Source organism: Paralichthys olivaceus, chromosome 6, assembly GCF_024713975.1.
Source record: "Paralichthys olivaceus isolate ysfri-2021 chromosome 6, ASM2471397v2, whole genome shotgun sequence".
Classification (NCBI taxonomy): Eukaryota; Metazoa; Chordata; class Actinopteri; order Pleuronectiformes; family Paralichthyidae; genus Paralichthys; species Paralichthys olivaceus.
Genome location: NC_091098.1, coordinates 11,263,269 through 11,289,744, shown reverse-complemented (window position 1 = coordinate 11,289,744; position 26,476 = coordinate 11,263,269). Strand labels below are relative to the sequence as shown.

General features: G+C 39.7%; 3 protein-coding genes across 5 annotated transcripts; 1 reads left to right on the top strand and 2 right to left on the bottom strand.

The window, feature by feature from the left end:
* Positions 1-2,908: 2,908 nt before the first annotated feature.
* Positions 2,909-10,666, bottom strand: tas1r1 (taste receptor, type 1, member 1). 3 transcript variants are annotated; one of them, XM_069527372.1, is made up of 6 exons: positions 10,620-10,666; positions 6,713-7,040; positions 5,858-6,628; positions 5,548-5,766; positions 4,956-5,076; positions 2,909-3,963 (listed from the first exon to the last, which is right to left on the bottom strand). In XM_069527372.1, exons 2-6 carry the CDS (start codon positions 7,007-7,009, stop codon positions 3,038-3,040), a joined length of 2,334 nt encoding a protein of 777 aa, XP_069383473.1. In that variant the 5' UTR covers positions 7,010-7,040; positions 10,620-10,666; the 3' UTR covers positions 2,909-3,037. The 3 variants fall into 3 exon arrangements, with proteins under 3 accessions (XP_069383473.1, XP_019944390.2, XP_069383472.1); XM_020088831.2 differs by lacking the exon at positions 10,620-10,666 and adding an exon at positions 7,168-7,705; XM_069527371.1 differs by lacking the exon at positions 10,620-10,666 and adding an exon at positions 7,168-7,705 and having other exon boundaries at positions 5,746-5,766.
* A 531-nt stretch (positions 10,667-11,197) lies between these two features.
* Positions 11,198-17,386, top strand: rprd1b (regulation of nuclear pre-mRNA domain containing 1B). The gene is made up of 7 exons (XM_020089212.2): positions 11,198-11,371; positions 11,899-12,028; positions 12,270-12,403; positions 13,601-13,719; positions 13,855-13,981; positions 14,768-14,943; positions 15,306-17,386. Exons 1-7 carry the CDS (start codon positions 11,221-11,223, stop codon positions 15,453-15,455), a joined length of 987 nt encoding a protein of 328 aa, XP_019944771.1. The 5' UTR covers positions 11,198-11,220; the 3' UTR covers positions 15,456-17,386.
* Positions 17,387-17,772: 386 nt separating this feature from the next.
* Positions 17,773-26,028, bottom strand: LOC109630806 (protein-glutamine gamma-glutamyltransferase 2-like). The gene is made up of 15 exons (XM_020089211.2): positions 25,861-26,028; positions 25,261-25,446; positions 24,634-24,867; positions 24,309-24,427; positions 24,011-24,139; positions 22,805-22,973; positions 22,511-22,643; positions 22,279-22,382; positions 21,653-21,741; positions 21,310-21,463; positions 20,433-20,521; positions 19,599-19,782; positions 19,328-19,488; positions 18,496-18,632; positions 17,773-18,243 (listed from the first exon to the last, which is right to left on the bottom strand). Exons 1-15 carry the CDS (start codon positions 25,868-25,870, stop codon positions 18,096-18,098), a joined length of 2,046 nt encoding a protein of 681 aa, XP_019944770.2. The 5' UTR covers positions 25,871-26,028; the 3' UTR covers positions 17,773-18,095.
* Positions 26,029-26,476: the final 448 nt, after the last annotated feature.

Sequence of the window (26,476 nt, the reverse complement as noted above, 5' to 3'; positions counted from 1 at the left end):
TACTTTGTTGAGAAAAAGCTTGTGTAAAGAATTAAAAAAACACCACACACAACTGTTGCACCCAAATTTTAAGCCGCACATATTTGGAAAACATTACAGGCTTTATTTAAATTCTATTAAATCACTTTTAATCTTTTTGTTAATAATTAAACTATGTTTAAAACTACACCAGCCTCACACACACACACACACACACACACACACACACACACACTGTAACCTGAATCCTAAAACTAAGTCTATACACGTGGGGTTCACAATTTTTTTCCCTGTGGTGACGAGAGTCCCAGTGGACGTCCTCAGGTTAAAGGCAGCACCTGCATATGAAAACAAACCACACACACACACACACACACACACACACACACACACACACACACACACACACACACACACACACACACACACACACACACACACAGAGTTGCTGTGGGCTGTTGTTTGAGAGGAGAGATGAAAAGGCCTTTTGTGGCTGAGGGGTCAGAGCTATTGACCGGTAGATGTGTGAGTAGAATACGAGCTTGGCTTTCCCACAGTCTCTCTGTCCACTCACGGCTTAATACCCCCAGTCAACAGTCGAAGTGTGCCACGGGTGAACAAGCAGGGGTTTTATTGTCAGCACTATAAACACCAGGATGAGGTTTTAGGAGTTTTACGTCTCAAGATTTGTCATCTAGTGCATTTTAGAGCATTAGCATTCATCATAACACACACTTTTAACACGTGGGTTTCACCTTAAGCCAGAACCTTTTTCTCACACTTCTCTTGATAAATATGGTCTGATAGACATAGTAGCACCTTCTTTTGCTGACAATCATTGGGTGATAGACTTATTGCCTTAAACTGGAGAAACTTAATTTCGGCTCCTGTGGGAAGAATTAATGTTTTTAAAAATCCGGTTTCTGTTCTAGAACTGCTTTGAGAATGTCATCTCGAGAGCCTCTCTCTTTCCCATTCTCACAGTCCAAATTTGTATGTGTTCATTGTTTTGTTGAATAGTATGTTTTGTGAGGTGGTTGTTGTCCTGTTAAATTATGAAACCCAATAAATTAAAGAAAAAAAAGATATGATATAAATGTTTCTGTGTATATCAAGTGTCTTTCATTCCCTGCTCATTCAAGAAGAGTTCAAAACCACAACCTTTACTCAGGAGCAAAAGTTGGTTGGTTTAAACTGAAATGAAATAATAATGTGACATTTATCATGATATTTATCGATATTGACTGATATTAACATATTTTTATTTTTTTGGCCATTTCATCTCAGCCTGACTAGATGCCATTTAAACCTGCAATACAGCAAAGTGGATTTTGATGCAATCTTTTAAAAAATAATCTTAAAAAAGGTATATATATAAGAGGACGAAAGAAAATGACAACTTAAACCTGAAAGAAATCTAAAACATATTATTTTGATGAAAAGTAGAATAGATAGTCTTAGTGTCAGTATTAGATGAATTTACACTTTCAATGCATTTTTATCGTAAATGCCACCAATGCATTAAATCTTGTCTTTAATTTTTCCCTGGGTGCACATCAGGGTTGCCTGTGTTACTGATGTGTAACTGGAGTGTGTGATAAGCAGCAGCCCCTGATAACACACTGACAGCACATCATTCACAGGCTGATATATATCTTGGGAACGGTTTTATCTCCACTGGTCAGACCGTGATTGCTTCACCTCTGAGTTACTGATGTGCATCCATTTGTTACAGATCTCAGTCACATGGCTTTGTTATGCTAATATCTCCCTATAGGATGATGAGCGGCTCCTCCAGACACGGTGTCACCCTGAAGTAGCTGCTCACTTCACATATACACAGACATGGCTCCCTGCTCCATACTGCTCTGTTCACCACACTGGGACACAGTGAAACAAAAAATCCAAGTGAGCATTACAGGGGAGTTAAAGCATCAGAAAAAATATTAATACTGCTGTGAAACATCTGCTCTCCTCCAGCTGAGAAAACCTACAACAAACACAAGACAAGCTGATTGTGTATTTAGTGAAAGCTGTAGAGGTGGAAGATCATGCTGCTGTTCTGGGAATATGATCATGCAACCTGTTTTATTGACATTATAAACGTTTTACAGGTCCCATGTTTATACATCATAAAAATCAACAGCAGGTAGATACAAGCTTTTTTCTACTAGACACCCTCTATGAGATAATCACATTGGTTTTGTTACTTTTTGGATAATGTTCTAAAATCTCCTTGAGAAAATAAATATTCCCAATACTAAAAATTTCCTTTAGTCATCTTCATTTCAACCATCAGGGTAAGTGTATCAGTTCCTACCACGACTACCAGGGGGAGCTGTGATAAAGAAAGCTCAATACATTACCAGTGAATCCTCACATCACATGTTCAATGCACTGACTGCATCCTCAGTTCTTTCTTTTACCTCCTTATCTCTGTGTTATGAATATTTTCTTTCGTTACTACTCGGATTAGACATAAATTAACTAAGAATGATTTTAACTGTACTCTTGATGGAATGATAACTGAGGATATTTCTTAAAACAAGGCTGTGTTTAAAATGTGAAAAAGATTTGTATGTATGATCAAAAAGAAATCAAATAAAACGACTGAAAAGTTGATCACAAGATATAAAAGTACAACCTCTCTGTCCAACCTCTGATCTACACCTCAGTCGCTTAATTAGCAACAGTGCATGAAAGATCAAATTGCTTAATATGAACATTTTATCAGTTTTAATTTAATTAAGTACTTATAGTACTTGTAAATATATGCATGTGAGTCAAAGATAATCTTTTTTATTTTACTTTCGGATGATTGAAAGTTTTGGATCCTCAGTGATTCATTTGTAGAGCGTGACTTACTGATCTATAGCTGAACATGAGCTCTGAGTTCCAGTAATAAGAGAAAAGATGAGATCAGTTCAATACCACTTTATTTGTGTACGTACAACAAACAATCTCAGTTGTGGGATGAACATAGAAGTGAAACTCAACCTGTGTTGTTCACAGCATTTGCACTTTTTCTTCATTTCATCAGATGAATTCATTGCACGCTTCACTGTTTGCTCATGGTGTACATTTGAATGCAGTTCTGGAAATGGGCGTTCGTGTTCATTTGCGGCTTCACAACAATAATATATATTTTGGGCAGGAAGTAGCCCCCGAGGAAGGAGAGGACACTGAAGAGTATGGCGAACACGTGTGCAGCCATGGTGAACGGGCCTCTGCTGATCAGGTATAAAGTGAAGAAGCTCATCCAGGAGATCATGTACACCATGAGGCTGAAGGTGACACACTTGGCCTCATTGTAGTTCGCCGGCAGGTCTTTCCCCATGTAGCTAAAAGAGAAGCAGAGCATGCTGAGCAGGAAGACATAAGCAAGCTCCAGGCCCGCGCCTGGGGAAAGGGTGTTGCTGCACTCCAGGACAATGCTGTCCTTGTAGAAGTCAAGATCCTGGGACGGCTGTGGAGGGTTGAGGGCCTCACGGAGCACAGACATGAACAAGAGGGTGACAGACAACAGGAAAATGGTAAATTCTGGCCCGTGTTTTTTGGCCCATTTGTCATAGGCCGGCGGCAGCTTGGATGCAAATTTAAAAATGCAGACAACCTGGAGGGCGCGCACAGTGATGCAGGCCAGGCACACAGTGAAGCTGACGATGAATAGAGGCTGCTTGAGGATACAGGCCAGTGGAGACGGCTGGCCAAAATGGCACAAAGAGCTCATGGCAGCGGAAGTCAGGGCTGCCAGCATCAGGAGGCAGGTGCGGCCTCCAGCAGACTTGGCCACGGGCGTGTTCAGGTTAAGCAGGAGGATTACAGCAGAGCTGATGGTCATGAGAAGACACGTGGCCAGAAAGAAGAGCAGGGCAATGGAGAGGGGGGCGTCCCAGGCAAGCAGCAGGACGGTCCTATTCTGACACTGATCGCTGCTTGGGGGAGCCCACTGCTCCGGCAGACATGGCTGGCATTTGGTGGGTTCTATAGTGGGAGAAGATAAATATACTGTATGTAAAAGAGAAAACATGGGATGTAAATCTGAGCAAGGGCTCAAGCTCCTTTAGTGAATCCTTACAACATGAGATGTGACTAGAGGAGAAACAAGAGAAAGAGAAAACACAGCAGCACTTGTTTACATGTTGTGAGACACAGTGACTCCTTTCAAGGATCCTGAGTCAGTTCCTCCAGCTACATGAGCACATAGTATGAGCATCACACGCCACCTGCTGGTCAATCTAACACACAACAGCTAAAAGTTCCTGCTGAGTATCAATATTTTTTATTAAACATGTTGTTCAAAGGGGCTGTGACCACAGTTTCAAATGGAATTGAATAGGAAAAAAGCTCAAGTGATAGAAAAACAAGACTTTAAGGATCAGAAGATCAGAAACTGTCATCTGTTCTGTTTGTTTTCTGTCTGTTTCTCTGACTTACATTAAAATTTTCTTTTGGGATATTTTTTGTATATATTCTGTTTGTTTTTTGTATAATGTGTGATATTTATAAGATTGGATGAGATGAGTCTTATAAGGGTATCAATCCCCCCCAATCCATCGTTTGTTCAGTTTAATAAATTGTGAATTACTTTCATAAAAAACATTGGCCCAATCAATCTCCATCTTTAGCCGACAGGTGGGTTTGCCATCTTTCAACCCCACTGTTACTGTCATTTAGTCTTAGTTTCTTTTCTTCTTTAGATATTGTTCAGCCTTTGACTTTTTACCCCCAACAAGATGGTTATGTTTTCAGCAAAGAAGTGGATCCAGGACATTTTTTTCCTATATATTTTTTCACTGATTTCTCTGGGAGTAATTCATGGATCTTGATGAAAAAAGAACAAAATCATATTTAGGGAACTAATATATGAGTGTCAGTAATTAGGTGCATCTTGATTGAATTTAAGGGAACTGTTGGGCAGGTATGTGCTCTACTAAATGCCATTCTAGTGTATGTACTGTATGTCTTTATGTTACCACTTATATTGAGGAATGTGTTGGAAGGACAAGCCTGGCAGTCAAAGCAGCAGGAGTGTTGCCCTGTCAGCAGCTTCTTGTGGCCCGTTGGGCAGGGTGGAGAGCAGATAGACAGCGGCACCTATACACAAGCAACAGGGTTTGAGAAAGATTATCAATAAAAAAATAAACATACCATCAATGAAAGCATATTAATTCAATTAGTTACTTATTTATAGCCAATTGTTAAATGTTAATTCATCTGATAAATTTAGCTGAAGTTGAATTTAGTCAATTCAAATTGTTTTTTCTTCTTTTAAATCAATTATTGAATTGAGAGCACACAAAATCTTCAGAAACAATTACAGAATTCCTTCAAAACATATTAAAACAATTTCTGAGGGTCTCTGAAAACTCAACAATATTTTTAAATTCTTTATAATTTTATTAAAATCTGATCTCATCAGCAGAACTCTCACTAACAGTTGCACCATATTTGAACCAACGAGATTTTGAAGGTAAAACAGAAAACTGTTTGAAAACTTACTTAATGAAATTAAAAAAATCTTTAACCTTTACAATCAATGTAGTTAAAATTCCACGTTGGCCTTACTGGTCTTGCATGTCCTGTGTCGTGCCACTCAATTTGGTCATCATCAACAATGAGCATGATAGAATCAGGGCTGTAGGAGCCCACCACTCTGAGAGACCACTCAGTCCCCCTCCAAACCCAGGAGACGATGTCATATTCTGTGTGCGTGTCACCGTTCATGTCAAAGTGCACTGAGGTGTTGCCCAGAGAGAATCGCACCTGCTTGAGCCAGTGAAGAAGCTGGAGGGGAGAGGGGAACACCAGGGCTTAAGAAAATGTGATGCTGAGAAAGTTTGCGTCATTGGCACAATACGATTCAACATTTGCTCACCTCCCACGGATGCACCCTCCTCCTTTGGCACTCTCCAAAATCACAACCAAGAGTTTGGTGCAGAGCATGAGCCACAGCGTACACGGCCTTATACACATTGAAGGAGGAGGTGACGTCATATTTCTCCAGTGAGAAATTCTTCCTGGCGATGCTGTACAGGTCTGTGCTCTGTAGGCAGTCATTTCCTGGGCTCACGGTGCCATTGGAGACTTCCTGGGTGTCTTTCTGTCGCATCGCAGCCTCAAAAACCTTTTTCTCAAAATCCTCAAAACCAGAAATAGCTCTATATTTGATGGAGACACCGAGCACAGTGCCGATGGTGTTGATCCCAGATATCCCTGATATAAGAGTGGCTACAGACCAGTCCTCCGTCCCGATCCACACTTTACCTGTCACGTTGCGCTCTACGACAAATGGGAAAAAGCCACTGAGCTTTGACTTGCTAGAGAAAACTACGATGGTGTTGACTTTGGTCTTCAATATGCTATCCACCATGTTCCTCATGGTCTGGACGGTGTTATCACTGAGTGAGGGGATGACTCCTTGGTAGGCGATGCAGATACCGTGGTGTGGTGCTTGCTGGGAGAGACTCTGCATGCCTTTCAGGCCATAGGCGTTGTCGCTACCTAAGAGAGCAACCCATGTCCATTTGAAACGAATTAAAAGCTGGATCATGGCTTCCACCTGGTTCTTGTCACTGGGGATTGTGCGTAAAAAGGATGGATAGAGGAACTTGTTGCTGAGCATTTCATTTGTTGCTTCGTAAGAGATCTACAATGAAAGAAAGGAGAGGATGTGAGGGATGAGTCTGTGTGGCATGCAGGTCATATTTCAAGGCCAATGTTTAAAACATACTTGTGGTATAAGATAGGACCCCAGTAAAGAAGCAGGGGTGAATGTTTTGCTGCTGCTGTCTGGCCCAATCACTGCCACTGCTCTTTGACTGTAGTCATCGTGTGGGTCTGTGTCTCCCTCTGTCTCAGGCCTAGAGGGGCTCTGATTCTGCTGCTCCAGCAGGTCCAGTGTAGCCAGGATACTGGCCGGCACTGAGCAGATGTCGTACATCTGGTAACCCAACTTCACCCCTGGTAGAAGAGGCTGTGGTCTGCTGCCGTTGTTGATTTCCTCCACAGCAAATCTCATGGCTTGCATCAGGTGAAAGCCATGTTTGTTGGGTCGACCTCTAAGGATTTAATGTAAAAGGAAAAATAACGAAAACATACATGATACAAGAATTACAGTGTTCCGGCACAACCAATGAAATGCATTTGATCTGTGGAGCTGGAAGTTCACTGTCCAGTTAAACTCACTCATTACATGGAACCAGAGCAGGCAAACCAGAATCTGGTCCGTCAGTGTAGTGGAGAGGAAACAGTCCAGCGATGGAGAAGTCGCCCTGAAGTTGCATCCCCTGTCCCTGAGAGATGTAATCTAGTTCCCCCTCAGTTAACCGCACCAGCAGCCAAGCCAAGGAAAGAAACACGGCACCACACAAACCCATACTTTACCTCAACCTCACACACTCCTGCTCTCAGAGCTCAGTGTGGTCTGTGCAACGGACCAAAGGCTGTTTTTGAAAGTTTGGAGTGAGGGAGGGATGAGAGGATCACTTTTGCATCTTTCCGGGGAGTATTGGTTGAGTGAAGCGTATTTGCATGTTTCATTTGTTTGTCCGACTGTAGAGTTTCCCTCTCATTAATATGATTTGCATGAATGTAATAAGCCATGAAAAGGGAGACTGGTGTTTTTACCATTAATCTTTAACAAGTGACATAAACAGCTTAATTAGAGCGAAAGCAGACAGTTTGTCTCACACTGACTGAAACATAACAGATTTATGAAGTTTTTGTTTCACTATATCAAGAATGTTTAAATAATCAGTTTTATATTATTTTCAATCTTTTCTAATATTTCTATTTATGTAACAAGTATCTGTATGTACAACTTAATTTGATAATCTCTTTTTCGGTTCAGTACAAGGATTCAAGTGTAGAGGAAACATTTCCCACCAGAAACAAAGGTGATTCTATGGCCGTTTTTTGAGAAACTAATAAAATAATAACTATAATAGTAATGTTCTCGATACTGTGATAAAACATTAAAATGAAAAAAAATCTAGAAGAATTTGCTTTTAAGAAATAGCATTTGGAAAACTGAAAAAAAAAAAGATTAAAATAAAACAAAAATTCTATTAATCAATCAATCAATCAAATTGTATTTCTATAGCCCATGATAACAATTTGCCTCACAGGGCTTCACAAGGTGACTATTGTGAAATGATTGTTTTTATTCTAGCCAGTAATTTTTAGGAGAAACAAAACAGTGTGAGAAAAATAAGTTAAAGCTTTCTGGGTCATTTGATTTAATATGAATCTTTAATTTTCCAATCTCACATGCTTTTGAATCACAGAGGATACAGTAGTAAAATCAAATGTGGCACCAGATTTTTTTTTTAGTTAAAATGTCTTTCATGAAAAGGACTTTGCGCTGCTGTGGCTGATTTTGCATTTTGGTCGATATTTGAGGCTCATTTCGTGAAACACACCTGTTGCACTAACATACAATTTGCCTGATGCTCAACCAAACCCATTGTTTTGACAGGAATATTGTGCATTTTGTTAACCACAGTATTGTGCAGGCAAATAGACATGTAAATTTCCCACGACTGCACAAACACAAAGATTTGAGTGAAAAAACATTTGCATTGTGCAAGATCTTCCATTTTCAACAGAAGAAGGGATTTAGTAATACCTTCGATGGTCATTTCTATTCAAACATGTAATTAAGATGATTTTCGTAATGCTTATGTTGTCTTTCAGAAGGTTTTCATATCAGATAAATCAACAAACATTTGACAGAGTAATAGTTGAACAGTAAATAGATAGATAGATAGAAATATTACTTTATTCATCCCCAAAGGGAAATTAGGTCGTCATAGCAGTCCGGTATTTGGATACAATAAAAATACAATAGAATAAGATACTGAGGTAGAAAAAAATAAAAATAAAAAATAAAAAATAACACATAAGAATGAACAGTCATAAAAGTAGGTTTTCAGTTTTCATTTCAACTTTTTATTTCTACTAAATTTAGCCAAAACTGAATTAATTGGAATTGGCCCTGTGGAAGAGAAACCCTGTCTGACCAGATGGTCACCTAGGATGGTATGAGTTTGGCCCCCAGCTCTACTGTGAGGAACATGGAGTTATGTTTGACCAGGACATGTCATTTGACCCACATGTAAAACAAGACTCTAGGACAGCCTCCTTCCACCTGCGCAATATTATGACAATTAAAAACATCTTTAATATCAGGATGTCCCAGTAAGTCTGTGAAAAGCCTTAAATTTGTCCAAAATGCTGCAGCATGAGTCAGTTTTTTATGTACATATGTTTTTCTATAATTTATGTTTTTAACTCATAGAAGAAATATTGTTCTAACTGCTGTAATATGATAATCGGTGATCGTCTGGAAACAAACTCAGCTTGTAAGTCCCTAGTTAGCAGGTCATCTATGTGTAGAGGAATGAGTTAGTTGTTGAACTTTCCGTAGAGAGAGCCAGCAGGTGCAGAGATAAGCCCTGTTGTGAGTAACGTAGTAACATAGTAAATCCTGTCTTAAGAGTAGCGTGTAGCTGTACGTGATGTGTGATGCCTGCTTTGTGTGAATAAGATGTAGTTAAATAATTCAGGGCTTGAGGTTGAGCATTCAAAATAAAGTAGTCACTGTTATCAATGTAACTTGTATGTACAAGAATGTTTTAGGTTCGATGTTTTTATGTTGCATGTGATGTTCTGTCCTATGGGTTGCCTCTATGTGTCTATTTGTGTTGATTGTACTGGAATGCCTGTGAAAACAAATTTCATGTCAGAGCTAACTACGCACTTTAGGAAAAGTTTGCTGTGATACAAATGAATGCTAACAGCACTCTGTTGCCGTAACACGTTAGCTGCAGGTTGCAAACGTCAGAAAGTCGCAGGTGCACCTGCAACAAGTTGACTACACTAACTCACATATAAAAAAATATGAAGAGATTTAAATTTATATTGTACAGAGCCCGTCTGGTGACATGGGTGGAAAAAACAAAATTCCAAGACTTGTTTAATGCGTGGGAACGAGATGATTATTAGGTGGTCACGAATTATTAAGACGCATGATGAAATCTATAACTTCCCCGAGGTCAGCATATTGTTTACGTTTGAGCCCGTGCTTTTTGAGCAGCCGAATTAAGTGTCTCAGAATTACTCCATGTCTAACCGCAAGTGATTTCAGGATATCATTATAAATCATCACTAGATTAAAATAAAACTAAATCAGATTAAACTTGTCCATGTTTGCAGCTGAAGCTACTGATGCCAGAAAGTCAACAGTCTCACTGATGAAATGACAAACATTTCTCGTTCCCACGCGTTATTAATTTGTGGCCACGGAATCTCTTTTCCGCCCACCCGTGTCACCAGACGGGCTCCGTAGATTTGTTCTCTGGTCATTTGACAATAAATGAAAATTATTGACAAAACATGAAGAAAAGTTTTGTGTCTGACCCACAGACTGTATATAAAGAGGTCTGACCCCACTTCCAAACCTTTTCTAAAACTGCGATGAAGTTTGTGTGTGAAGTTTAGTTTGGTCTCAAACAAAGAAACTCACCCTCAGTCAAGTATTACAACAGGCGCAGTGTGTTTGAAAATGTTTCAACCTGTGTTTTTAGATGTTATTTTCTGTAAAGTGTGTGTGTGTGTGTGTTTTAAAGTCGCCTCACATGCTTCACTCTGCATGAGGTTGTGGGGTTGTGCCCGCCTGGCTCGCTCTTCTGACGTCACTAAAATGCGACGCACATGTTGAGGTGAAAGTGCACGGCTGCCATTTTTTCCTCGTAGAAATCTTCCAGAGTAGTTGGACGAGCGAAGACGAAGTGTGAGTTTCTCCGTGACTTTTGAACAGTGTGGTTGAACCTGTGGACACACGGAGGACTCGCGGTGGATGTGCATTTACACAAGCTCCGTCTTTCTGCCCTCGGCTCGAAGCGCAGCCTTAACACGGGTCTGCAGATGGCTGCTTAGCTTGGCGGGCTAGCATTAGCTGCGGCTGTAAACAAACACTAGAGACAGAGGAGACACCGCTGCTGCTAAACCTCCGCACAGTCTGCACCGCTGGTCCAAATATTCAACCCGGGACAGAGCCAACACCGGGGGGCAGGAGCGGGCAGCAGGAGCCGGTTTAAATGCTGCATGTACGGATGTTTTCCACACTTCTTCAGTTTTGATGACGGTGCGAGTTTCTCCTAAGCAGCTCGGAGCTCAGTGACTTCAGAGCGGGTCCGGGGGAAACACTTGAGGCACTAACACACTCCGGACGGCGGCATGTCGTCCTTCTCCGAGTCGGCTCTGGAGAAGAAGCTGACGGAGCTGAGCAGCTCTCAGCAGAGCGTCCAGACTCTGTCTCTGTGGATCATCCACCACCGCAAACACTCAGCCCTCATCGTCAAAGTGTGGCACAGAGAGCTGAAGAAAGGTGAGAGCTGCTGCAGTGTGCATGGCCACATGTGGAGGAACAGTGATGCTGGTAGTGTTGACCTGCGAAGATGGACACAGGTGTCAGTGTGGGAGATTTTACTGATGGTTGCTGACATAATACTAAATGTTTGGAGTTTCAGTAGTTTTTGAAAGAGAAGCTATGTTTGTCGCCTCTGTATGTGGAAACACAACACTTCTACAAGGGAGAGAAAACATTAGAATGGCGCTCAGTACATACCCCCACCAAATTGGATAAGCACTATATTACACACACGCTCAGAGATCAGTCTATGAACTATTACTTGGGAAATCAGTGAAGATGTAAATAAGAAGTTATTTCATCATGTTAAAGAAAGTAAATGGTCCCTGGTCTGGATTCACAGCAAAATTGAATGAGGTTTCTCCTGATTCACACTGAATCAATCCTCCAAGTTTCTTAATAATGTATCTAGCGTTAGAATTATGATTCTTCATAATGTGTAATATAATGATTTAAATAAGTATTTTTGTCATTTTCTTCACCAGCTAAAAGCTCCAGGAAGCTGACTTTCCTGTATCTTGCCAATGATGTCATCCAGAACAGCAAGAAAAAAGGACCAGAATTCACCAAAGACTTTGAGACCGTCCTTGTTGATGCCTGCTCCCACGTTGCCAGGTACAAGAAAATAGGATAATAATGTCTTTATCCACTCAATTTATAGAAATGCTATCATCCTGTGTGCGATAAGTTAATTTTGGTTTCTATGGGCTGGGCTAAATGCATCAGCATAACATGGAAATTCGATGTATAATTATATATATATGTGTGTGTGTGTGTGTGTGTGTGTGTGTGTGTGTGTGTGTATGTATTGTTCTTGTCTTCTGCTGAACTGTGCTGTTCCTGTGTCTCCCTGCAGTGAAGCAGATGAGGGCTGTAAAAAGCACATGGAGCGACTGCTGAATATCTGGAAGGAGAGGAGCCTGTACAGAGCCGACTTCATTCAGCAGCTCAAACTGGCCATAGAAGACACAAACAGCCCCAGGCCTTCAGGTTAGACCACTGTTACACAATCTCATTCTTATACATAAATATATACAGGGGTGGATGTTACCACAAAAAGGTTCTCGATCAGACACCAAGTAAAACCTGATACCTGCTTTTTATTCCAATATTAATTAGGGCTGTCAATCCTCCTATTATTACTGCTTACCATATATACAGTAGCTGTACACTGTCGCATACGTGGTGTCTTGTCTATTTTATTAAAGAGCAATGTGCATTTCCCAGCATAGACAGTGAAACCCACCTGTTGATAATTTTGACACTATACCAGCAATAGTACACTTTTCACAAGAGTTGCAATGTCTATACATGTCTAATATGAGTGAGTGTCCTTCCCTCTCTTGTTTTCTCGGGGTAAACAAAACCACATTGGCACGCTCATTGTGTGGAGATCACACGTGAGCCAGTGGCAATCAGCAGACGCCGAGCTGCCGAACCAATAGATTAAAAAAATAAATCAAAGATACACATTCAAATCAAATATAATTTTACTAATATTCAAATTAAATTTGACTCCAGAATTTCATTCCAACTAATACTAATGTTATACATGATGGATATTCTCCATCTTATGAGAGAAGTGTGTCATGAATGATAAGCTGAGGGAGTCATTAATATGTTGTCTCTGAATATGTCTTATATGTAATATATTTAATTTTAAGTTTTTATTGTGTGGATTTTTTTAAATAATGAGCTGATATTGCACACATGCATGTTGCAGAAACATGAGGTGGATCAATATTATAGCTCATGACTGATTATCAAAACAAGACTTGTTGACATCTTGTTTCTATTTTAAAGTTTAAAAAAAAAATTCTGATCCATACCACACATTATAGTGAGAAAATCCTACAAAATCTGACCTTTGTGTTAGTATCCATATTAAAGGGAAACTTTGACAGTCTCATGTTACTCTTTTGTCAAAGCTGGCAATGACTGTTGATTACCTCATTTGAAAAAGGCTGAATGTGACTTAACTGCCATATCATAAACTTTACCTCTGACTATGGTAAAAATGGTAACATTTCAGTATTTTCCAAGGTAACCTTTAATCCAAAATAATTTCAGTTCATATTTTTAAATTAAAAAAATCATAATAAACTTTTGGATTAAACCTACATTAACTTATGTAAATTTAATAACATGAGTTTTTCTATTCAGTGGTTTCTAAACTTGACATTGCAGAGGAGAAGAAGGCTGTGAAACGAAGCTACCAAAAGATTCATGAAGAAGAAGATGACGAGGATGATGACTACAGAAGCCACAACTCTCCCAGAAACACAGATGTCTCCGCAGCTCAGCTGGTGAGGAGGCCAGCTTTTTGTTTGAATCGCACAAAACCCCTCATTTTCTGTTCAAATGTCTCATGGTGTCTTCTGTCTCCCCGACTCTTAAACAAAATTAAATATCTCTCTCTGATCCCTGAAACACCTCTACAGACAGAGGAGCTGGTGAAGGCCCTGCAGGACTTAGAGAATGCTGCATCAGGTGACGCAGCTGTTCGTCAGAAGATCGCCTCCCTTCCACAGGAAGTCCAGGATGTTTCGCTGCTGGAGAAGATCACTGGTAATATATATATTTTCAGCATAGATCTGCAGGGTTATTGTTTGTTCTCTTTATGAAATCTTATATTGTTATATTTTAAAATCCCTCATTAAATTAATTGTGCTGTATAACTATGGCGAGGGTTGTCAAATGTGTTTATAATGAGAGGAAATTACAGACAAGAGTCATTTGATTCAGGTTAAAAAACACACAAACAATAGAAAGTTCATTACTGAGAAGAACAAACACAACCATGCAGTGTTGACAGTAGGGATGTCACCATTAATCAATTTAACCGCGGTTTGGTAACGTCACGATTTCATAACTGTAAGAATTTGTAAAAACTTCATTATCTAACTATGGTGTCCTGCCTCTCGCAAGTCACATAATTTGTGTGTCCATCAGAGTACACAGCGAGAGGAGAAATCCTTGTTTACTTTCGGTTTCTGACCAGCTGCGTAGGATTTTAGTTCATTAGCTATATTATTAGCTATACATTCGCTGTATATTGTTTGTTGTGTGTCTTTTTCCTTCTATAGTATAAATAATCGTGAAACCAAAATATTTCCTCTGACAATAATCGTGGCACCAAAATTTAATATCGTGACATCCCTAGTTGACAGGTTGTTCACCAATATCAGGAAAAATATACAACACAAAAAGGAAATAGTGTGTCGTGGCAAATGTTCAATAGTGAAAAGAAATTATTTGAATGGACAGAAAGAAAGGTTTTGAAAAGAGAATAAAGTGTCTAAAGTTAAACGTCATGATGTGTGACTTTAACAAGCCACTTTGATCTGATTCCAGACAAAGAGGCAGCAGACAAGCTGTCGAAGACGGTGGATGAAGCATGTTTGCTGCTTGCTGAGTACAACGGCCGACTGGCTGCAGAGCTGGAGGACCGCAGACAGCTGGCACGCATGCTGTCCGAATACATCGGCAGCCAGAAGGAGGCGCTCATGGAGAGAGAGAAGAAACTAGAGGTTCGACACCACATACACAAACCTAACATCTCAGCAGCACACAGAGAACCGAGACATTGCATGTCTGTCTGAAACTCAGTCTGTGTTGTAAACTGTCCTTATATCAAAGAGCAAATTAACCAATCTACAATTACTATGGATAAAAAAGACAGTGTGTCTTCATACACTTTAATTTTTACGTTTTAAATGGATTTGTTAAGTTCATCTTTATCGAATTGTACACGTTTCCAGATTTCAGAAACAAATACTGTGACACAGATGTTTTTCAAAGATGTTAGAGTTGTAAGAATTAAGTTCGTTGCTTTGTAGTTAATAGTTTTCAGCTCAAATGTATCTGTGCTGCATCTTCTTGTCCACTGCAGGAATACAAGCAGAAACTGGCGAGAGTGACCCAGGTGAGGAAAGAGCTTAAGTCCCACATCCAGAGTCTCCCCGACCTCTCTCTCCTGCCCAATGTGACTGGGGGTCTGGCCCCGCTCCCCTCGGCTGGAGACCTCTTCTCCACCGACTGAGGAGTCTTTGCCCAGAAGAACTAACCCCCCGATGCTCCTCCTCACCTAAACCCAGCCCCATGATTGATTCACAAAAATACTGCAGCTATGTCTCCCACCAGAGGACACATGGTAAAATCTCTCCCCGCAGAGTAGTCAGCCCACCTGCATGACAAGAGGGAGAAAGGGACACAACAGGGAAGGTTTGGTGAAATCAAAATGCTCTGCAGAGGAGAACAGAGACTCTGTCATCCTTGATTTTTCCCTTTCTTGCTCAACCGACAAGGATTCCACCCCACCAGCTTGGAACAAGATTGTTTCCTGTTTGTTTTTATTTTTTTAATGCTGGAGATGTCACTGTTCTTGGAGGAGTGGAGGAGTAAAGAAGCAAATCTTTCACAGACATTAATATTGGTTTTCAGGGCGTGTCGATCTGTGTCTTTCTGTGTGCTGCATTTGTATTCAGTGAGTGAAGGTGGGCCGTTTGCTCTCCAGTTCTCAGAGTTTTGTGACTACACTGTGAATAGGATGCGTCATTAGTTTTATTTTTTGGGCTTTCAGTTAATGGCTTTTTATTGACACATAGTGTGATAGATGGTTTGGATGAGTGCGTACAAGTAGGAGATACCAGATTGGGTATGTTGGATTTTGGATATTTCATGAATGCTAGTCATTGACGCTGCAAAACCCACTGGTATTAGTAACACCATATAGTCTGAGATGAAAAAGGATTTGTGGGACAGTCTTATCATCCTGACAATAGAAGCTTTGTTTGTTTAGTTTTTTCTCATTTACAGACTAAAACTGCAAATTCAAAAACCTACTTGTTTTCACACTCTTTTTGGACAGATTCCTGGGAAGGGATGAGGCTAATTATGTTCATGTGTACTACAGAAGCTTTGAGTTTTGGGAAACAATTCAGTTTGCTCTCTCAGAAACATTGTTGGTTTTTTGTTTTTACGTAAGCATTTATGAAATGCTAAAATTCAAAAAATATCAGTATCATCTGAACGAAGAACTAAAGAAAGGTGTCAAATCATTAGTTTTAGTGTGTGTTGGGTGGGAAGTAGGGAAAGAAAGAACTAGGTCAGGACGGGAAAATTAAAAAACAACAAGTTACATTCAATAATGTGAAATTAACTTGAACTTTCGGCTTCAATCTCAAGTATTTCAGAAAATGGAATTCCCACAATATGGTAAAATATAAATAACTGATTCATATTTCTTCGCCCCACCTGTGTAAAGATGAAATATTTTACTAAAGATTAGCAACAGACTCACTCCTGGAGTCTTTTTTGAAAATTTACAAAACAGTGTATAAACCCCTAAATGTATACGTTAAGGTCAGTGACTTATTCCCAATGTAATATTCGGTACAGCAGGACTTTCAATCAATTGCCTGTCAAACTCAAAACTATAGGTATTATTTGCGTATCTCATATCTGATTTTCAGTTGTCTGTATGCAGAAAGAAAGAATTCTTTATGGAGATGTTTTGTGGTGAAATGTGATGAGAAGTTTACCAAGACAAAGTCCTAATTTTGTAAAGCTTTCAGAAGCCAGTCGCACCTTCTGCTGCTGCCGACATGAGTGTTTTCTAAAGTTAAAGGAGTTAACAATAACTAACTCACGTGCTGGTGCAACAAGCTTGGGGCGAGAAATGCTGTTACAAATCTTTTTCAGTAAACGTCCTGATTAGTATTTGAATACAACGTTTAATCTTTAATAATACAACTATTAAAGATATTAGTAAGAAGTGTTCTGTTCACTAGGAGAGACTTCAGCAACATTTTGACCCACGTGTGCTTTACTGTTTGAGTCAGGTCTTTTCCTACTTTCTTGCTGTGTGACATCTGCAGAATCACACTGTATCACCAGGACTTTGCCCGTCAGTTTTTCTGTAATGAAAGTAATTCGGTGGATGCCAATAAACTGGAACCATTTGAACAATAACTACATGTGTGTTTTACATGGAGTCAACATAAGGTAAGTACACAGGACTGAGAAGGATAGTTTCTAACCACTGCATAAGTGAAAATGAATTGAACCAAGTTGCACTTAATACAACATGAAACAAGATCTTTTTGACATTTGGCTGAGCCTTAAAAGTACAATACCATATACTGACTAACATCATCCATCACTGACACTATGCCAATATCATTTCCATGGTGATATATTAAAACAATACAATTTACTACAGTGTCATAAAGACACATTAAATGATGAAAGGTAGTTCAATCACTAATTGTGGAAGTCTGCAAATGACTTAAAGTAAATGAAGAGGCACAATGGGCTCAATAGTCCAGGAGATGGCGTTATCCCTCTGACAACGAATATCAGCTTTAAGGTTTTTATTCTCAAAATCTTTATATTCGTTAACATCAAAATCTTTTGAAAAAAGAGGTGGGGAAGTGCTGCTCTCTTGATAAAAAAAAAAACAACTCAAGGTTTTCCAAGTTTTCCATTACACAATCTAGTTAGAGGATGGTGATTATTGTGTTTTTGTGTACTCTGAAAACAAATTACTGATACAATAGCATAGTATATTCTTGAATAACAGTTGGATTCAAATGTTAAGTGAATTTTGGAAAAGCAAAGCTTTATGGCGGCACGAAATAAAATAACAAAAGCTGTTACTGATGTCAGACTCTGTTCTGACTCACTCCTTCACAACAACATTGATGAAGCTCTTGATGTTCTTCAGTTTGTCGCTGTCAAAGTTCACCAGCAGCCTGCTGGAGCCAACCCTGGTGGGCCTGAACTCCACTCTGGCTTTGGCCTCCTGTTTCCGGCCCACAGTTCCAATCCTGCAAGAATCATGTGCAACAGTAGGAATAATGTTTCAAAGCAACCAGAGGTCCTCACCTCTGGTAATCTCTGTTATCTATTGTTTACTGTAAATGCTATTAGTTTTTGTTGGCTTTGGCTTTAAGCTTCATCACAATTAGTTCCATTTAAGCACCGTCTTGTGCATAAAATTTTAAACATACCGATGGTAATTGGGAGATATAAGTGAAGCATAAATCTGCTCGTAAAATTTGCAGATGGAGCTGACGTACTTTACTGTGATGGGTTTTCCCTCGGTGAGGCCGACCCCCTCCACGGTGAAGCTGCAGTCCTTCAGTGACTCTGGTAAAGTGTTCAACAAGGTCAGCTCTGCCGTCATTGGCTGCTTCACCCTGGCTTCTCCCGTCAGCTGCAGAGACGGGTTCAGGATTATATGTTTCATCAAGTAAGAGGTGGTATAATACTGATAACCATTAAGTCATAATGAAAAGGTGCACTTGTTAAATAATGCAAACAATCTCCCATGAGGGCTGACATACGCCTGGTTCATTCTTCACTCCTGGTTAGTCACCCTGCTGAAGGCCAGGAGTGAATTTAAAACAAATTGTTTTCTCTTTGCCATTCATTAGCCACATTAATAAAGGCTTTTTCATTTGTCCACAGCAAGTGAGCCTTGGTTTGTGTCAAGTCAATGCAAATCAGACAAGTGAGTAATTATTTAAAATTGTACTGTATTATTGTCTGTACCACAGAACTGCAACTGATTGTTATTAAGTCTTTCTGATATAAATTCCTCCAGCTCATTGTTAAGTTCTCATACAACTAAATGGACCATTTGCTAAATCTGAACTCCAACTGGTGACGTGTGATTCGCAAAAAATACAATTTGTCTCTGTGCATTGTGGGATATTATCTATGTGATTTCCAGCATGTGCTGTATTTTGAGCTAATGGCATGATGTAATTTACTAAGAGTAAAATTTATTGATTGATTCATTCTGAGTTTTTATACATTTTAGAATCTAAAGGATATCACAAGTGTAGGCTACACTTTAATGGCTCATGAATAATATTTTCTTCCCCCTGTCCATCCTCCCATCCATACCTTGATGTCTATTTCTGGCTCATCTAGGACGATGGTCTTCTCAGTCTTGTTGTAGTCAGCGGTCTCTTTGTCGATGGTGATGGCTGTCAGCTGGATCAGCCTGTCTGAAGTGATCACTGATCCATAACTGTCGTACTTCAGTTTGAGGGGCAGGCGCCTTTCTGAAAATAAACACTTATTCACATTAAAATTATTCCAACATCACAATCATATATCAGTCAACCAGGTCTAAAGCAGAAGATCATTAAAATCATTTTAGATCAGTGCCAACCTTCTCCTGACGGCACCTCAACTTTTTCTGAAATGAAAGCACAGCCATCTCCAAGTTTCCCATTGTAGCTGACGGCTTTGGCGAAGAACAGGACGACGTAGGTTCTTGTCTCCATGTGGCTATTAGTGATGACAGCGTGCACCTCAAAGTCTGAACCCACGATCATGTTGTCAGAGAGCTTGATCTTGAAGACGATTCATTTAACATAATTTGGGCATAACAAAACAGGGGGAAAGATAAAGTAAATGAAGAAACATGTACTATACTTTAGACAGGAAGCTTAAGTACAAGAGCAGTACTGAAAAAAACTATACAATAAAATTCGATATATAAAAATAAAAGTAAAACAATGTAGAAAATGTGCAAAATATATATATGTGTTACAGATGTGCAGAAGCTGTGTAAGATGTGCAAGTGCTGGATGGTGTGCGTATTGATGAAAGCTGTTTTGATGAACACCCCACCTTCCCACATACAGTACTGAACAAGAGTGAATGTATCTTTGATGTAAACAAATTAAAAACACACAGTTCATCATATTCAGCTCCAAGTCAAGGTGTGCACAGTGTTTGACAACCACATTGCTGCGTGTCAGTCCCACCCATGTTGATTATTTTCTACTTGTGATCCTTGTTCCTCTTTTCTCTACCACACTTTGTCTGTTTTGCAAGGATTAGCATTATTACCAAAACCTTTTCTGTTGAGTGATTTTCTGTATGTGTTTTTTAACCACTGAAACCACACTTTATAGGAACAGGTGATGTAGCCTTTGTGTAACTCTGGTAAATATCTCTGCCACCAGTTTATCTATGAATGGACTGTAAAGAGAAGTACCTTAAGAAGGAGCTCTGGCTCTTCTTCCAGCTGCTTTAGCTTGTTTTGGTGCTGGGCTTTCTCAAACACCTCCCTTTCCTCCTTTGAGCCTTAAAAAAAAGATTACAGATGAGATTGTGTTAATTCAATGAACTGAACCATTCCAAACACAAAGCTCATTCAAAACTATGAGCTTTTAGCTTTAACACAGTGATTAGATAACTGGACGTGGGGGATGATTTCCCCGTGTGTGTGTACAAAATAACTCAAAATCGCATGGAAGGAGTTTCACCAAACTTGGCTGTAATATTACTTAGGAGGGCATGTCCGGATGACTAACATCTGGAGCTGATCAGTCAAAGATCAAGTTCAACCAAAATATGAACCAAACACATATTCCTCAAAGTAAATCCCCAAATGATACAGAGACAATCTTAAGCATACATGGATCAGATTTATACATGATGTTGTGTCATATGTAATTTAACCATTCAATTATTATCACAGATTTGAATGTGAGGTTCTCAGTCGAGAGATAATGGACCTCCTCATGTATGTCCCTGGAATAATTTGACACTTTTCAGACATTAGATGTTTTTTTTGATGATTTTTTTACTGTGTTAGCACAGATGGCCATATATTGTGATATTTTTAATGGATGAATCTGGAAACTCTTCACTATGAGGACCCCTATTTGAGAACCACTGGTTTCTCATTATGCAACAGCATTATTACAGTGTTAATGTTTGCTGTCCCTGAGGTATATACAGGACCTGCAGGGTTGTGCATCATCATTTAATCTGCATTACCTCATGAGGCCATCTGTGTAAAGTGTGAGAATGTTTGCATGTACAGTACCTCATGTGTGTGTCGTGCACATGTAACTCTGCTGCAGTACCTTCAGGATACTTGTAATGGTATGTGATGTCTTTTCTCTCATCTGAGCCCACAGCTTTGGTGCTGATGAAGCGACCGACGCTCTTAGTGGAGCCGCGGAACTTGACAGTCTTACCATTTGACAGACGCACCAGGTCCACGACATCTGCATTGACCTGTCTCCACACATGAAACATGAAAAACATCAGCTAGCCCTACATACAGGGATTCTTTATACACATGCATACAAAGGCCACATGTCAGTGTATTGTATATACACTTGAGAAAAAAAATCTCCTCAGTTTTTCTGAGTTTGTCTGTGTGTATTTCTTAAAATGTTAGTTAAAGGTTTTAGAAAAACTCACCTCAGCAAAAATAAAGGGAGCGTCATACTTTTTGGTCAGCTCTCCTTCCTTGATGGCTTTCACTGAGGCCGGTCCGCAACAGAAAACACCTGAAAAGGAGTCAAAATCCCACTTCATTCAGGTCACACAAATCATTCAAGTAGAAATAAAATACTTAAAGTAATGTAGAAAACACTTAGATAATAATATATTTGTGGATGCATGTTGTGCCATTTCCAGAGAGATTGGACAAGTGGTTAACACCAAATGATTAAAGGTTAGAGGTTACATAATCATATTTATAAACACTTCTTCAGTTTTATTACTTGAATGCCAGTCAGCAGCATTTGCAAGGCCAAGGCTGCTCATCTAACCACATGTGATATGGTGACAACTAACAAATCCTTAAAGAGGATATCCTCTGAGAGTATTCATAAAAATAAACCTGTGGAGGACAGTCTCCAGCTGAATCACATAAACTCCCCAAAAACAAACGGTCACAAGCTGTCACAAGCCATTGGCCACAATCATACACTAAACCTGTGACTTAAACTGAAACTAACCACCATGGTTAAACACATGACATGCAAACCTCTATGATGCATCTTTTTGGCAGTCTAGTTGCAGTGAAAGACAGTTATCATCACCTCCACTTGTTTCCTGTGGAGTTGGGTCACTGGTTTGCCACCCATCATACTCTGAGCCCAAGTCTGGACGAGTCATCCAGCTGTCCACCCAAACATGGAAGTTCCTGAGAATGAAGGACAGTAATGTGACCATTCTGCTTTATGCCAAAAAAAAGGCAACAAGAATTTGAAAAAATACAGGATGTATTGTAAGTGACTGTTGTGTTGATGTATGTGTCTATTACAAACTCACCATACCGAATCCCCTTCAGAAATTATTTCTCCATCTGTATTATACAGGTTTTCTATGATCAGGTTGGCGTCAGAATCGTGGGCTGATCCAAAGTTAGTGACCACTCGACATGGCATGCCCAGGCCTCGAAACACTGAGGGAGGAAGAACAGCGTTTCACACAACCTCATAAAAGCATATGCCTGAGATAAAAGCAAAGATTAAATACAAAGTCATCATATAATATGGAACACAAAGTTATTAAAGTTGATTCTAAATTTAGTGGTGTGGTTTAGAGACTCTCGTGCACTCCAACCTGTGCACGCAACAGCAGCGAAGACCCAACACTGGCCATAGCAGACGGGTCCACTTTCAGCCCACTGGTGCAAAATCTCCCCGCTGCCAGTCCACCTCCCTGGATGGACTCCATCAGTAATCTCTCCCCAACATCCCACCAGCACCCCCCTGTCGTCATTACTGTTGATCTGTGGGCACAGACAGGGGGGAGACACAAGGGGGAGAGGGGCCATTAAGTGGCCATTACTTATTATAGTCACAGAGAATGGGAGGGGATCACGTGTACTCCTGAACATTTTGTCATATTCTATTTCTGTATTCCTAAATTCAATATGTACAAGATTTCCTAAATTGTTCGGAATTCTTTCCTTTTAAATGTTTGACAGACCTCAGAGTCACAAAAGCTGAATACAAATATTCTCCAAAAAAACGTTTCAAAATCTGTCAAGAGCTCATTGCTCCCTCAGCCAAAGAGGTTTTTTGTGTGTTTGTTTATTTGTTGGCAGGATTGTGTGAACAATTAATCAACCAATACTACTCAACCGTGGCATGTATATTCTGTATTTTTATATAGTGTAATTTTCTTTTACCGACTCCTGGTTTTTATATTTTTACCAATATTTTGTATTTCTATTTGTAGTTATTGTCTAGATAATGACAAAAATAACCCAGGGGGCAAAAAAAAAAAAAATTTCTGGAACATTTCAACATTTTCCCAGATTTCCAAAAGAATAACTCATGGATCATGATAAAAAGAAATCTGCCATATTAAGGGGCCAGTATCTGTGAGTGTGGGACATTTGGTGCAGCTTGACTGAATGTAAGGGGACTGTTGGGCCTTGGCAGAGGTGTGTGCCTTACTGAGTGCCATTCTTGGATCAGATATTTTTTGTCATATAAACTTCACACAGTGGTGCCTGGGACTGATTGGTTCTATGGTTACAGCTACTGAATCATGACACCCAGTACAAACAGCTTTGTATTTTAATCTGCCACCTGCTTGGAATGTTAAAAACTCTCTTTATTTGCTGCAGCTTTGTATCACAAAGGTTTCCCGGGGGAGACGGGATGATTTCAAAAGGAGAGAGGCCCTGATCCTGAGAAAGAGCCAGAGTTCTCTGCTTCACCATGGTGACCGTCGTCTGCACAGCTAAAATAAAGGCTTCACAGGCTGGTTCAAAGACATCCATAGTGTTTCAACTCTTACCAAGGTCTGGACACTTACCATGGCACTCAGCACCCTGCTCACGTAAATGGGATTTCTCCTAGCTGAGACGTCCTTGTCAGCGTCAGAAACAAATTTGGGGTTTTCATCCAGGATCTTGAGACAAACATCCAGTATTCCTGCTTCAAACTGCAGAAAATGGATACTAGTGAGCATCAAACAAAGATTTGAGTGATTTTATATTTTTATTTGGTCAATAACACTGTCATTTTATGTATCATTTGGAGTAAAGAAGAATTTTCAATGGATATTTGATTGTGTTTTATTAAAAGAAGGTAACATTTAACCTTTAGTGTACCTGTCCGAAGTTCCAGGGTTTCCCTCTAATGCGTCTGTCTGTTCCCCTGTAGATCTGCCCATGCTGCGCTAAGACATACTCCTGCCTCTTGGTCTCACTGTGCATGTACACAGCATCTCCTGTAAATCAGCACAAACTCATTCAGAACAGCATGATCGCATAGTATCAGTGTTTAGATGTGTTACTACTTCTGAGCTATAGGCTTTTGAAAATCAATAGGTCTTATTTCTACATTATGTATGGGAGTGATGTGCAAACAGGATTTTTACAATAATGAAAGCTGCAGGAGCAACACAATGTTGAAGACAAATCATTATGCACTCACTGGAGCACCAGGCGTTAAAAAGCAGGGTGAACTGTCCCAAACTCGTCCTCTGTCCTCCCTGGTCCAGAGTCAGAGAATAAAGTCCTACGGGACTATTGGGGGAGGAATTGATGGACACAGACACTGTGTTTCCAGATGGATCTTTCATAGCAGACGCGCTCCATTCATCGTCCACTGTGGAGTCACGGAGACTGAACGTGACCTCGGTGCCTGATTCTTTGCTAGGCAACGGACCTGGAGACACACAAACAGTAAATCTGACAAAAATAATAACACAATTACAAAAGCAGTTTTTTTGAAATGTCCAATATTACTATTCATGTCCAAGTCTAGTATGTTTAGCATTATATTATGTTCGATATCAAATGCAATATTACTTCCATATTACTTTCTCCTATTATCACTGCTGTTACTCCTTTCTATTGCAACTTTAGAATTAGTTTGCTATCTCTCAACTTTTCACTTACAAATAAAGTCTAATTTATATTATCTTGTCTCAAATCTACGTCCAGATGAGCGACACACATGCAAATCCACTGCAGCAGCTCTCATGCACGCACACGCACTCTCCCCAAATGTTTCTGTCTCACACACAAATAGACCTAATCACAGGGAGACAAGAGGCACCTGTTTCAACAATGAGTGTGAAGCTTGTGTCACTCAGTTTGAAGTCTTTGCTGCCAGGTTTCAGATGAAAAGTGACGACGAAGGGCTGACCCCTCCTGACAATCAAACGCTCCTCTTCATACAGCTCCGTATGATGGCTGCTGCTGTTGCTCTTAATGTTCAGATCACAGCGCTCAATGTCCAAGACTGTGGAAAGAGACAAAACATTCAAATTTAAAAAAATCTCATCTGCAGCAATGTGGACACATGAAAAAAAGTTCCTTTAAACCGAATCAGAAGGTCTTAATCAAACGATGAAGCACCAGAAATCATCAAGACAGATTGAGTGTTACTCACTGATCTTAATCCAACATATGATAAATCAACAGAAATCATCAAGACAGATTGAGTGTTACTCACTGATCTTGATCTAACTTATCTAATATCATCCACCATTCCTGCTCATCACATTTCACACACCACTCACAATCTGATACTTATAAAAATCTACAGACTCCGAAGTAAGACAGAGAAAACTGCATCTCACATTCAATACAATTCACTAAAGACATGCAAACAACTACAATATGAGACAGAAATATATATTTTTTCTTTCCTTACCTTGACTCATGTCTGCAGGAGAGTCCTTCTCTCTTGGCTTCTGGAAAGTGACACTTCAGCTTCAGCATGTGCTTGTTGGCCGAGGACCGTGCAGTATAACAACCCCTGAGGGATATTTGTAGCATGTGAAACCGGATCGGAGACGCCCCCATCTGTCTGGTCGTCACATAACTAATTCTGTTTTTAGTCAGGGCTTACAGAGACACACGCCCCTTCCTCTTTATTCTCCTATTTGTCTGCAGCTTTTAGGGCAACTTTGAAAAATTTCTGCTGAATTACTCACAACTAACCAAAATTATTCATTTGTCAGCTACTAAACAGTCACTGTTAAATTTCTTTTTGTTAAATAATTCAAAATAAAATTATAAAATTCAAATTCTGTTTTGATTCATTTGCTTTAAATAGAATTGTATTTATGAGGCTTTTATTTATTTATTGCAAACTTACTGCTGCTTATTTGTGTTTGGAATGTTTTGTGTATTTTCTGCAGACCTCAATGTGATTCCAAGTCAAAATAAAGGTTGAATGAATGAATGAATCTAAATAATAGACACAACGCCATTCTTTACAGCAAAGTATTTCCTATAAATAAAAATAAAACAACCACCACAAGATT